Source organism: Ovis aries, chromosome 15 (genome assembly GCF_016772045.2).
Source record: "Ovis aries strain OAR_USU_Benz2616 breed Rambouillet chromosome 15, ARS-UI_Ramb_v3.0, whole genome shotgun sequence".
NCBI lineage: Eukaryota > Metazoa > Chordata > Mammalia > Artiodactyla > Bovidae > Ovis > Ovis aries.
This window is the reverse complement of record NC_056068.1, coordinates 75,363,621-75,377,864: the sequence shown is the minus strand read 5'-3', so window position 1 is coordinate 75,377,864 and position 14,244 is coordinate 75,363,621. Positions and strand designations below refer to the sequence as shown.

General features: G+C 40.6%; 1 protein-coding gene across 9 annotated transcripts in view; it reads left to right on the top strand.

Annotated features, from left to right (window-relative positions):
* Nucleotides 1-14,244, top strand: part of AMBRA1 (autophagy and beclin 1 regulator 1) — a 165,800-nt gene that overhangs the window by 111,799 nt on the left and 39,757 nt on the right. For all 9 annotated transcript variants that reach the window (XR_006056427.2, XM_027979697.2, XM_027979696.2 and 6 more), the window contains one exon: nt 11,854-11,964. Coding sequence is in view for 8 of the 9 variants with exons in the window: in XM_027979697.2 (XP_027835498.1) it covers nt 11,854-11,964 (111 nt within the window). In the remaining variant the exon portion in view is untranslated. The remainder of the gene's footprint in view (nt 1-11,853; nt 11,965-14,244) is intronic.

The window sequence follows — 14,244 nt, the reverse complement described above, 5'->3', positions numbered from 1 at the left end:
TTCCCCGGTGCTCCGTGGGTTAGGGCTTCATGCCCTAACTTCATGCCCACTGCTGAGGATGCAGGATCAGCCCCCGGTTGGAGAACTCCACTGCTGAGGACGCGGGATCAGTCCCCGGTTGGAGAACTTAGATCCCACGAGCTGAACACGCGAGGGGAAAAAAATTGTGTGTGTGTGTATAACCTTTACTATATAATGAGTGATCTCAACATCAGTTTCAGTGACCAATGAGAGCAGTTACCAGACAGTCTAAGTCTGAAAGACCACATGCCTAACTGAGCATATTTCCTGTGTTGTAATTATAGTCACCCGAGTGGTATTTTTGAGGCCCTTATTTTGTTTTATTTTTTGTTGAGCTAACAGTGGTTTATAACATTATGTCAGTGTCACGTGTGGAGTATAAAAAGCAAAATACAAAAGTATTATGTCTTTATAGAAAATTATGTCCCCTAATACTTCTCTCATTTTTTAGCCTCAGGAAAAAATGAAGGTTGGTTTCAGCTATAGATGGTATATTCAGATTTGATCTTTGAAAACATACTTCTTCCTTCCAAGGGAAATAAATGTTTCCCTCAGCACTTCCGTGATTTCTTGTTTCCATGCAGTGTGTTTCCTGTAAATAAAAACTCTTATTCTCATGCAAACCTGTGGTTCATTTATAAAAACACATGCAGTGGAACGCTACAGCCATGAGAAGGAGTGAAACACCAGTATGTGCTAGAACACGGGTGCACTTTGGAAACATTATGCTGAATGAAAGAAACCGGAAGCAAACAGCCACTTGTCATATGACTCCATTTATGCGAGATGTCCGGGAGAAGCAAAGTTACGTAGACAGAAAATAGATCCACTGATCTCTTCACTTGCTTTGGAAAAAGGAGCAAGTGGGGCAGGGTGGAGGGGAGTAGCTGCTAACAGGTAAGGTGTTTTGGAAGGTGGGGAATGATGACAGTGGCCTGAAATTAGATGGTCGTGATGGCTGTTGTAAATTTGATTTTGATAATGGTTGCACAGCTATGACCTAGCCTAAAACCACATATACTCTAAGTAGGTAAATCGTACGGTATGTGAATGATATCATAATAAAGCTGTTACTTGTAAACAAACTGCAAATAGTTTGGTCATTCTCCTCGGTGTCAAAACCATACATGAGAACTAAAAGCAATCTCTACCTTTGGAGAAAGTCTTATCATCTGCCACCAGGAACTCTGCCCAGGTCCCCAGGCTGTAGAATGATTGGTTATGGTCTTAGACGAGATCTTTTTAAATGGTGAAAGTGAAAAGTGAAGTCGCTCAGTCGTGTCCGACTCTCTGCCACTCCATGGACTGTAGCCTATCAGGCTCCTCTGTCCATGGAATTTTCCAGGCAAGAGTGCTGGAGTGGATTGCCATTTCCTTCTCCAGGGGATCTTTCCAACCCAGGAATCGAACCCAGGTCTCCCGCATTGCAGGCAGACGCTTTACCTCCTGAGCCACCAGAGAAGCCACAAGTGAGTGTTAGAGAGTGCTTCGTTATATATTCCTTCAGAGAACAAGTTAAGGACTGCATTTAAATAAAGCTTTCTGCAAAAAAGTGTTCTTCCTAGAATGCTATTCATATATACTTAGGAAGCATACTTTTTATGTCCAAATAATACTGTGTTCTATTGCTGTAAGTTATTTTTCATGAACAGAAACCAACTTATTAATTTACAAAGAACTCAGTCTATTAAAAAAATGCTTAAAAATAACTAAACATAAAAATACACAAAAGATATGTGGGTAGGCAGCACACACTAAAAGAAATACAATGAGCCAGTAAACAAATATGGCACAAAGAAATGCTCATCAAGACTCTTAAATTATAAAAGAAGTGCAAAAGGATACCAAAAATGGAATTGCCTTATTTTATTTCATAAAGCAACCAAAATGTATATTGAATAGTTTTTAATACTAGCCTTGTTGAGATGCAATTCACATACCGTATAGTTTACCTGCGTAAAGTATATATAGTTCAGTGGTTTAATATATTCACAGAGTTGTGCAGTCATTGCCGCTGTCTGTGTATTTCAGAACATTTTATCACCTTGTAAAAAACCCCATACCCATTAGCAGTCACTTCCCCTTCCCCCTCCACTTCTGCTGCCCACTCCAGCCCTGGGCAATTTCTAATCTTCTTTTTGACTGTTGCTTTGCCTATTCTAGGCATTTCATGTAAATGGAACCATACAATGTGTGGTCTTTTGTGGCTGGATTTCTAAGAAGAATTTTTAAAAGTTGATTAGTTGTTTAGTTGGATCTGCCTTGGGGTATCTAGTGTCAGTCCTGCTGACCAATTAGCAAGCGGGTTCTTAACTTCGTGTCACAACCAAGCAGGAGAGCGATTGTGCTTCCAGGCTGATGGGTGTTTGCACCCCCAGCCTCATTCTTATTCTGTCTTCCCAGCAGCAGCATACTCAGAGACAGCCGTTCTGAATTAGGCAGCCTCAAATGTAGCAATTTTATAGGACTGAAATATAATTTAATCGTTTCCTTCTTTGTAACTTGACCTTCTCTACCCTCCCGAATTAGCTTTTCTGATAGATTTGCTAATGATTCCTATTGTTCCATATTTTCACTGTACTGTTGAATCATACTCTTCATATTCCTGCTGCTAGAACAGATCTTGGAGAGAGGCTAAAAAGCTGTTTATTAGGGAAACAAAAGGTCCCTAATTCTCCTTTCCAAGCAACAGGAGAAAAGAGTCTGAGAGAAGCGGAAGCAGAGATGCATGCAGGCTACCAGACTTGGTAGAGCTCACCTACCATATGACTGTCATGATTGTTAAGGTTTTATCCCTAGACACATTCCTGAGGCTTCCAGTCTGCATGTTAAAGACCTGACTCAGAATGAGACTTGGCAGCTTCATTTTTGCCATGGTTGTTTTCTGATGGTTGGCTAGGATCACTGGATTCAAGTTTCTTTTTCCTCTAATATTATCTCTCATCAGAATAATTCTCATTTACTCTTTTGCTCTGAGGTTCTGGAAGAAGAATTCTGTGGTTGTAACAGAACGTGGTCTGCTGTGACTTAACAGTATGCTTATGGACAGCGGCTCTTTTCCACTGTTTCCTAAAACATGAATGAGAATCTTGGGGGCTCTTTCTCTCTCTCTTTTTCAAATAATAGACTTTTCTTTTTTAGAGTAGTCTCAGGTTTACAGATTTACTTGGAAAGTACAGACAGTTCCCATATATTTTCTTACTTCCCCCCACGACCGTAACCTCCCCCATCATCAACATCCTGCCCCAGAGTGGTACATTTGTTATAATCCATGAACCAGCATCATCACCCAAAGTCTGTAGTCTACATTAGGACTCACTATTAGTGTTGTAAGTTCTGTGGGTTTTGCCAAATAAATAATGACATGATCCACCATTATAGTACCATACAAAATAGTTTCACTGCCCCAAAAAAGTTTCCTCACACTCTACCTATACATTCCTCTCTCTGGCCAGACTCCTGGCAGCCACTGATCTTTACTGTGTCCATAGTTTTGGCTTTTCCAGAATGACATATAGTTTAGAATCATGTGAAATACAGCTTCTTTATTCTTTCACTTAGTAATATATGCTTTCTTCCGTGTTTTTCCATGGCTTGGTAGCTCATTTCTTTTTAGAAGTGAGTAATACTCCATTGTATGGATGTACCACAATTCACTTATCCATTCTCCTATTAAGGGACATCTTGGTCGATTCCAAGTTTTGGCAGTTATGAGTAAAGTTGCTGTAAACGCCTCTGTGTAGGTTTTGTGTGGACACACACTTTCAGCTCATTTGGGTAAATACCAAAGAGCATGGCTGCTTGATCATATGGCAAGAGCAAGTTTAATTCTGCAGGAAACTGCCACGCTGTTCTCCAGAGTGGCTGTGCCACTTTGCATTCCCACCAGCAAGGAATGACACGTTCCTGTTGTTTGACATCCTGTTCAGTATTTGGTGCTATCAGAGTCTTGGATTTCAGCCATTCTGAGAAGTGTGTGGTGGTTTCTCATTGTTGTTTTAATTTGCAGTTCTCTAATGAGGAATGATTTTGAGCATCTTTTCATATGCTTATGTGCCATCTGTGTATCTTCTTTGGTGAGGTATCTGTTCAGATCCTTTGCACATTTTTTAATTGTTTTTTTTTTTTTAAATTGTTGAGTTTTAAGAGTTCTTTGTATATTTTGGGTACCAGTCCTTTATCAGTTAAAGTGTTTTGCAAAGATCTTTTCCTAATCTGTTGTCTTTTCATTCTCTTTAACAGTGTCTTTTACAGAGCAAAAGTTTTAAATTTTAATGAAGTAAAATTTATCAATTTTTTTCTTTTCATCGACTATATCCTAAAAGTCTTTGCCAAGCTCAAGGTCACCTAGATTATCTCTTATATTATCTCCTACGAGTTAGAATTTTGTGTTTTACATCTAGGTCTATCCAATTTGAGTTAATTTTTTTTTTTGAAAAGTGTAAGGTTTGTGTCTGTCTACCTTGTAGATGGATATCCAGTTGTTTCAGTACTGTTTTTGAAGAGATTTGATTCTCTATTGAATTGTCTTTTCTTCTTTGCCAAAAATCAGTTGACTGTATTTGTGTGGGTTTATTTCTGGTCTCTTTTTTCTGTTCCATTGATCTAGACAAACGTCTAGAATAGACATATTCTTTTGCCAGTGCCACACTATCTTGATGACTAGATTTATAGTAAGTCTTGACATTAGATAAGTCCTCCAAATTTGGGTTTGTTCTTTGCGTATTGTGTTGGCTATTCTAGATCTTTCGCCTTTCCATATAAACTTTAGAATCAGTTTTCTAATATTTACAAAATAACGTTCTAGGATTTTAACTGGGATTGTATTGATTCTGTAGATCCAGTTGGGAAGAATTGACAGTCTGTTAACAGTACTTAACAGTACTAAGTATTCCTATCCATGAACATGGAATATCTCACCCATATTTTTTAATATCTTTTGTGATTTCTTTCATCAGATAGATATTGTACATGTTTTGTTTTCATTTTTCTGGTGCTAATGTAAATGGTATTGTATTTTTAACTTCAAATTTTCAATTCCATTTATTCATTGCTGGCATATAGGAAAGCAGTTGACTTTTTGTATATCACCCTTATATCCTGCAACCTTAATAGTTACAGGAATTTTTTGTTTCGTTTTTGCTAGTTTTTTATTCTTTGAGATTTTCTACATAAACAGCTCATGAGGTTTTCACAGCAAGTGTACTGGAGTGGTTTGCCAGTTCCTCCTCCAGTGAAGCGCGTTTTGCCAGAACTCTCTGCTGTGACCCGTCTGTCGTGGGTGGCCGCACACGGCAGGGCTCGTAGCCTCATTCAGTTATTCAAGCCCCTTCACCATGGCAAGGCAGTGATCCATGAAGGGGGTTTGTGGATGACACCACTCTAATAGCAGAAAGTGAACAGGAACTCAAGAACCTTTTGAAGAGGGTCAAGGAGGAGCGTGGAAGAGCCAGTTTAAGATTAAATATTAAAAAATTAAGATTATGGCATCCGGCCCCATCACTGCATGGCAGATAGAAGGGGAAAATGTAGAAGTAGTGACAGATGTCCTCTCCTTGGGCTCCAAAATCACTGCGGATGGTGGCTGCAGCCATGAACTCAGAAGACGATTGCTTCTTGGCAGGAAAGCGATGACATACTTAGTGCGTTGAAAGGCGGAGACGTTATCCTGCCAACAAAGGTCTGTGTAGTCAAGGCTATGGTCTTCCCAGTGGTCACGTATGGTTGTGAGAGCTGGACCATAAAGAAGGCAGAACGCCAAAGAATTGATGCTTTCAAACTGTGGTGCTGGAGAAGACTCCTGAGAGTCCCTTGGACAGCAAGGAGATCAAACCGGTCAATCTTAGGGGAGATCAACCCTGAATGTCCGCTGGAAGGACCGATGCTCGGAAAGATTGAGGGCAGAAGAAAAAGAGGACATCAGAGGATGAGATGGCTGGACGGCATCAATGATGCAATGAACTTGAATCTGGGCAAACTCCAGGAGATGGTGAGGGACAGGGAGGCCTGGCACGCTGCAGTCCATGGGGTTGCAAAGAGTCAGACTTAACTGGGGACTGAACAGTGACCACCGCAACATAAACAGTTATGTCACCTGTGAACAAAGAAAGTTTTATCTCTTCCTCCCTGTGCTTTTCTTGTCTTACTGCATTTAGTAGGCTTCCAGTACAGTACTCAAGGGGAGGGATGCAAGGTGCTTGTTCCCAGTCTTAGGGAGAAAGCATATACAGTTGACTCTGGAACAGTGTGAAGGAGAAGGACTCTGACCCCCACACAGTTGAAAATCCATGTATAACTTTCTAGTCAATTCTCCATACCTGCTCTTCCATACCCTTGGATTCAACCACCTGCAAATCAGGTAGTACCATAGGACATATTTATTGAAAAAAATCTCTGCATATGTTGGACTCTTATAGTTCAAACTCATATTTTTCAAGGGTCAAGCTGTCTTTCCTTACCTTTAAATGTAGCTACAAGTTTCTTGGAGACATTGTTTATCAAATCGAGAAATACCCCATTCTTCCTGGTTTGAAGACAGTTTTTGTCAAAAATAGGTGTTGGATTTTGTTGGATGCCTTTTCTGCATCTATTGATATGATCATACAATTTTTCCTCTTTATCAGGTTGATATGATGGATTATATTAACTGATTTTGAAATGTTTAATCAGCCTTGCATACCTGGGATAAATTCCCCTTTGTATAACTCATTTATATACATTATTGTATTTTACTTGCCAACATTTTGTTGAGAATTTTTACTTCTGTGTTCATAAAAGATATTAGACTGTAGCTTTTCTTTCTTCATTGTCTTTGGTTTTGGTATTGGGGTAATACTGGCCTCAGAAGCAGTCCCACTTCTGTTTTCTGAAAGAAGTTATAGAGATTTGATGTAATTTCTTCCTTCAATGTCTGATAGAATTTACCAGTGAACCCACATGAGCCTGGCACTTTCTGTTTTAAGAGCCTTCTAATGATTGATTCAGTGTATTATATACAGGTCTATTCAGGTTATCTATTTTTTCTTGTGTAAATTTTGGTAGACTGTCTCTCAGGGAACTGGTCCATTTCACCTAGGTTATCAAACTTGTGGACATTGAGTTACTTGTAAAGTTCTTTACTGCCCTTCTAGTGTCCATGGAATCAGTAGTGATAGCCTCTCTTTCATTTCTGATATTAATAATTTGTGTCTTCTCTTTTTTTCTTGTTAGCCTGGCTAAAGGTTTGTTGATTTTATTGATCTTTTCAAAGAACCAGCTTTTGGTTTCATTGATTTTTTTTTTTTCCCCCTCTATTGATTTCCTGTTTTCAGTCTCACTGATTCCCACTCTAATTTTGATTATTTCTTTTCTTCTGTTTACTTTGGATTTCATTAGCTCTTTTTCTTATTTCATAAAGTAGATGTTTAAATTATTGATTTTAGATCTTATTTTCTAGGGTATGCATTCAAAGCAGTAATATTCCATCTAAGCACTGCTTTTGCTACATTCCACAAGTTTTAATAAGCTGTATTTTCATTTTCATTTAGTTCAAAATATTTTAAAATTTCTCTTGAGATGTCTTCTCTGAGCCATGTGTTATTTAAAGTGTGTTGCTTAATCTCCAAGTATTTTAGAACTTACCAGTTGTCTTTCCATTACTGATTTCTAGTTTAATTTCCTTGTTTTCTGACAGCATGTTTTAAATGATCTCAGTTCATAGTGTGTTTTGTGGACCAGTCTGTGGACTGTCTTTGCCTGAGCTGTCTTTCAAGGAGAATGTTCCTGAGGAATCTAGGTCCTACACATTTGCTCTTAATTCTGAAATGAAGTGCTTCCCTTTCTTGGCCCTGGCACGCTATTTGGACCCGTCTCCTACGTAAGAACCTCCGCCTCTGAGCTGTTGCTTACAGAGCTATACCTACAGAGGAAGAGCATATAGAGATTGGTGTCAATAATTAAAGTAACTTTAATGGAAGTCATTTATTAGGTGGGTTTCTCTGGTGGCTCAGTGGTAAAGACTTTGCCTTGCCAATGCAGGAGGTGTAGGCTCCATCCCTGGGTTGGAAAGATTCCCCGGAGAAGGAAATGGCAACCCACTCTAGTATTCTTGCCTTTGAAATCCCATGGACAGAGGAGCCTGGCAGGCTACAGTCCGTGGGGTTGCGAAAATGTCAGACCCAACTTAGCCACTCAGCAACAATAAAATTTATTAGACACTTACTGTTTGCCATCACTTTACAAGTATTTTTTCAGCGAGTTTTCCAAATAGCCCTGTAAATTGAAAGGATTTTTATTTCCTTTTTACAGATAAGGCAGCTGAGATTCAGAGACATTAATTTACAGAGGCATACAAATATAGGTACTAGCAGTAAGTGTCAAAATCAGATCCGTCTGATTCGAAGCCCATATTCTCAGAAACCATGTTAAAAACAGGTAACTCATAAGATCCCAGTTCAAGGCAGACTGTAATCCGCGGCCACCACGGGAGACTGGAAGTTTGCCGAAGGAATATTGTGTAATGATGTGCCTTTCATTAGTTTGTCTCCAAAATTGGTGTCGCCGACGGTTCTGGTGCCTTTAGCAGTGAGTGAGCATCCCAGTATAGTACTGCTTTCTAAGAACACTGATCTTGAAGCTTAAATACAGGCTGTGTTTTATCTAACTTGGAGTTTCCCAACCTGGAATGATTCTGATCCCCAGGGAACGTTGGTGGTGGTCACAGCTGGGTGTGAAGGGGTGGTGTGCTCCTGGCAATCCAGCAGGAGGCGGCCAGGGCCACTGCTGAGCATCCCAGCACACACAAGACCCACCCATCCCCTAAAGGAAGGCTTACCCGACCCAAAATACCAGTTGCGGAGGTTGAGAAACCCTGAGTCTCAGCTCATTCCGCTCTGCTGTGACTGCGAACACCTCGAGCCCTCACCCTCGCCCTCACCGTGCTGTCGGGGTTTGATTACCAAGGCTAAGTGCCGCCTCTGTAAATACTTTCTTGTAACTCCGTCCATTAACTCCCTCTGGCACCTTTCCTGTACCTTCAGCTTAGCGGCAGGAGGCCTGTTAAATGGTTGAGTTTTCTTTGTTGTTTTTTTAATAAGGTGATACTTTTTCTTCCTGATGTTTCCAAGAGACAGGCTCAGTTGGCCTGCAGTTCTTATGGAAGAGAACCTGGTGACGATACTCTAATCTGTTGCTGGCATCTTTAGCTCCCTAATCTGTGTTTACACAGCCCTGAAAATAACTCTCCCAGGTACCAGGCTCCATTCCACCTCAGCACTCTGGCACCACTGGCAGAGAATACTTCCCCAGTCTCTTCCCCACAGTCCGACCATGCTTGATGATCTTATTGCCCAGCTATTCTCCAGATGTCTCTTGAGGCATGGACATGTGGGGTACTTCTGGAGCTGTGGGTTGGAGTCTCAGTCATTTGCTTTCCAGTTGCAGAGCTCTTAAAGCATCTGGTATTTTCTGTAACTGTTTTCCTGTTTGTAGCTCTCATCCTCTCCCCCAGATTTTAAGCTCCTACAATATGGGGTTTGTTTCTTCAGATTTTTTTTTTCCCTGTTCTCTTAGCAACTAGCATTTCTTTCATCATGTACCAAGAAAATCAACTTGGCTTCTTCCATTTTGGGTTATGCACTTGTCTGCTAAAAGTTGAAGGAAATTTTAAGGACCTAAAGTAATTTGAGAGAGACTAGTGGTCAGAGGTTGATGTCAACCAAACCAGAGGAACAGTTCATAAACTCAGTGGAATTGAGCCTGAGTCCAAGTGAAAGTAAGTAATTCTTTCCTGGGAAGTGGGCCTTGGAATTTTAAGAATCATTTTCATTGTCAGGGAAGCCTGGAGAAATCAACAAAGTTCCTATTAAGAAAGTCCTATAGGTAGCTTACCCTCCTCAGGACCCAGAGGTTCAGCAAAATTTCGCAAGTCAGATACCATCATTACAGAATTTTCTATAAAGGTTAAAAGCAAAGGCATGTGTTTGTCTCATTGAAGTGATATGCCCCAGGGCCCTCAGTAGGGGTTTGAGGTCAGTGGGCTCATTGACAGAGCACTCAAATGCTGTCTTGCTTAGGCCTTCGGAGAAATCATGACCATTTTGGACTATGTCTTTGAATCTGCAAGATTTTAAGGAATGTATTATTTTGATGGTATTGGTTTATCTAGAACAGTATTTCTCAACCTTTATTTTATCATTACCCTCCGAAGAAGCCTTTTTAGACACTTTTCCCCTAATCAATCCCTCCCATGAAATTTTAATATCACAGATATGCTGCATATCTGCTCAGATACTGCAGTACTTTGATGGGAACCTGGGGATTGTACTCTCTCAAGATTTTCTCCCCACCCCGAACTAGTTTTCACCCCTACAAGGGCAGGACTGCCCATGTTGAGGATATGTTAATCTATCGATAGAAGTATCATCATCTTGGAAATGAATTGTGTGTGTGCCTTTCTTAACAAATTGAAACAGGGACAAGGAGTCTACCAATTCACTAATGTTCGAAAGAGTTCTCGTGCAGTGGCCTGCAGTTCCTGGGGGAGAGTGAGCAGAGTACTCTTCTCATATTTCATGACTTGTATGGAGACTGTCTTCTCTCTGAACAGTCTAGACCATCTGAAGAAAGAATAGGGAAATACCAGGAGGAGCAGAGCAATAAATGAAGCTCTCTAAAAGGAGAAGGGAAAAAAAAAACCTCTTGCAATGACAGGCATAGGAGGAAGGTGGAAGAATATGGAAGAATCTGGGTGTAGAGTTGTCCATTGTTCCAAGGCCAGTCAGCTCTAACAAGTTCAGTTTCTCAAAATCGGTGTTAATTTGCAGCAGGAAACACCGTTTAGGTTGTATATAGCATATACGAACGTTCTATTCTCCCAAGAGGGTTTGGCTGCGTCTGATCAGAAGGGTGGTTGTGTATGAAACGCACCTCAGAAGGAGGAGGAGGAAGAAATGACATGTTCATGTAAAATGAAATACAACTGCAAATTAAAGTGTCACCCTGTTTTTAAAAAAAAAAAAATCCATTTTTTATTTAATTGGTTACCAAGGAAAAAAATGTCATACAGAAGCGTGTATCTCAGGGAATGTTAAACCGTGAGATTTTACAAGTGAATCTGTATTCAAGGAAGTTCTCCTGGAGTGGGGGTGGGGCAGGGCAGGAGGGTTATAAAATATTGCCTTAATAAAAATATTCTGATGCAGAAAAGCTAGGCTCATAAATTTCTGTTGTGTTACATGCCAGGGGTCCAGAAAAAATGAACAAATATTACCTCATTTGTTCTTTACTGTCTCTGTCTATCCAATCAGCTGAATGCTGGCTGCCTGCTCCCTGGAGGACGCCTCTCCTTTTGAGATGTTTTCCTGGGAGGAAGGTCATATATATACAAAGGAGATGCTTTCTCCCGAAGAGCGCCGCTCACCACAGAGACATCCAGGGACTGAATGCTTCTCTGCGGGGCCTTTCTGTATTAACGATCTCGTCTCACTCTTCATGTTTCTTTCCCAGCGTTTTTATGGAAACTCATCTGTCTTTGCAGACTGTCTCTTTAAGCCTACCAGACAGTATGTTGCCACACTGGTGGCGCTCAGTCAGTGTTAAGTAATAGTGGAAAGGGGGGCTGATTAATATAACATAACATAATATGGGATTATATTTACAAGCAGAATTGTTCTTGAGAAACATGTCTGGTTTCTCTTTAAGATAGAGACTTGACAGATAGGACTTGTCAGCTGTCTTCAGCCTTCAGCATCTGCCTTTTCTCCCTCTCCTACTGACCCCAGTGTTGCCTCCTGTTTGCAGTGGAAATATGTAGATAGATCTATAACGTGCTCTCTTTGTCTTCTCCCCGACCAGGGGCAGTGATTGGCGATGGACAGTCTGCCGTGGCCAGTAACATTGCCAATACTACCTACCGGCTCCAGTGGTGGGACTTCTCTAAGTTTGACCTCCCAGAAATCAGTAATGGTAAGCCAACGTAGAACTGGGGATCCCGGTGGAAGGTCTGTCTGTTACTGGTGAGCCAGATCTCTGAGACCTGCAATAGCACTGGATTTTTCATCACCTCGTCGAGTAGCTGACGACTCCATGCCATTTCTGCAGCTCTCCTCCAGATCTCGCTAAGCAATTCAGCAAATGTCTACTGAGCACCCACCCTGAGCAGTGAACTAAAGTGGACAGCAAAATGAATATTTCTGCCCCAGGACTTTACCGATTAGCATTCATTGTCTTAAGCCTAGAGGTTGGATGGAACTGAGAGAAAGAGAAAGTGATGGGAGTATAGGAGCTGAGAGCCAGACCCTTGAGGAAAGACTACAGTGATGATAAACTCATATTAACCTAGATCCAAATGGAACAAAGGGAGTGGCCTGATTGATGCGTGATTTGCAGAATGTCTGTCTGACAGTCCATTTTCCCAGCTTCTAAAGGACTCCACAACCTCATGTCTCAGTTATTCAGTTGAAATCACAGCATCTTAGACGTCTCATTTCGTTTCTCTCATGATGCACTCTCACACATTCCTGAGAAGTGGAGGTTCAGCCTCTTGCAGTGATAGGGCACTCTCTGAAGAGTTAACTCTAGCCCGTCACTGCTCAGCTCCTTTTCGGATGTTTTTTCTTATACCCAGCCACCATTTCCCTTGCTGTCACTTCCTCCCATTGGTCCTGGGTCTGCCTCTGAACCTCCACAGAGTAAGTCTAGTGATGTCTCTCTTGGCTGACAGTCCTCCAGCTGTTTGAAAGTAAACTGCCACTTCCCTTTAAATTGCTCTTTTTAGGCCAGAATTCCCGAGGTTCCTTTTAAGATCTGGTTTCCAAATCCTTGACAGTTCTGCTCATTTCCCTTTTTACGTTTGAGGGGGGCACAACGAAGTGGAACACTCCAGATGAGAGCTGTCCAAAACAGAGTACAGTGATGGTCTGGACAGTGTTAGTTCAGCCTGGTGTTTCAGCAACCTTTTCTGAAGCCACTGATGGGTTTACAGTCACTTATAATTCCTTGATAATTGTTAATACTAGAACTCTACCACCCTACACTTACTTGTGCAGTTCGAATACTTTAAAAACCAAAGGATTATATCTGTTTCTGTTAAGTTTTATCTTAATAGTATACTTAATAAGTACTAATAATTGTACTTCTTAGTTCCTTCCTCTCAACGTCTTTTCAAACTTTGACTCAGTCCTTTTTTCCCAGCCTTGTTTACATCGTCTTCTAATCTGATAAACGTGCTTTCTGTCTGTCTTTGGATTGCTAGCAAAAGTGGTACATCAGGACTTTGCACCAAGCCTGGTGCTATGTTCCTGTGGACTTCCTTTATGTTGATTTTGGTTCATGAATTTGCACCTGAGCTTGGTTCTTCACTCGTGAAACCCATATTTTTCATCTGTCTATAGGGTATTGTAAGAGCTTGTCAGATACTTTGAAATAGTCAAGATAGCCTCCGTCTGCGGCGTTTCCCAGTATGCTAGTCTTGGTATCCTTATGAGACCATAAAAATGAGGTCAGTTTTTCATGTCCTGATGTTAGTGAAACCTCAGTAGCAGTCGTTTTCTTCCCAAATGCTTTTAAGCCACATGATCGATAATCTATTCTTTAACTCCACTAGAAATCAGTCTGCCTTTTACCTTGTTAAATACTGTTTGCTGCTTTGCCTATTTCTGGCCCAGATCTTATTTGCCATAATTTTCCCCAGATACTTTGTTTCTTTATTCTATTTGATTTTTTTAAATTACTATCTGAATTCTTTTTAAAAAGAATTCATTTAAATCAGTTCTGATGAGATGGATGAAACTGGAGCCGATTATACAGAGTGAAGTAAGCCAGAAAGAAAAACACCAATACAGTATACTAACACATATATATGGAATTTAGGAAGATGGCAATGACGACCCTGTATGCAAGACAGGGAAAGAGACACAGATGTGTATAACGGACTTTTGGACTCAGAGGGAGAGGGAGAGGGTGGGATGATTTGGGAGAATGACATTCTAACATGTATACTATCATGTGAATTGAATCGCCAGTCTATGTCTGACGCAGGATGCAGCATGCTTGGGGCTGGTGCATGGGGATGACCCAGAAAGATGTTATGGGGAGGGAGGTGGAAGGGGGGTTCATGTTTGGGAATGCATGTAAGAATTAAAGATTTTAAAATTTAAATAATAAAAAACAAAAAATAAAAAAAAATAAATTACTGTCTGAAATACATTTACCAAAGATTTTTAAAATATAAAAGGATATATAGTG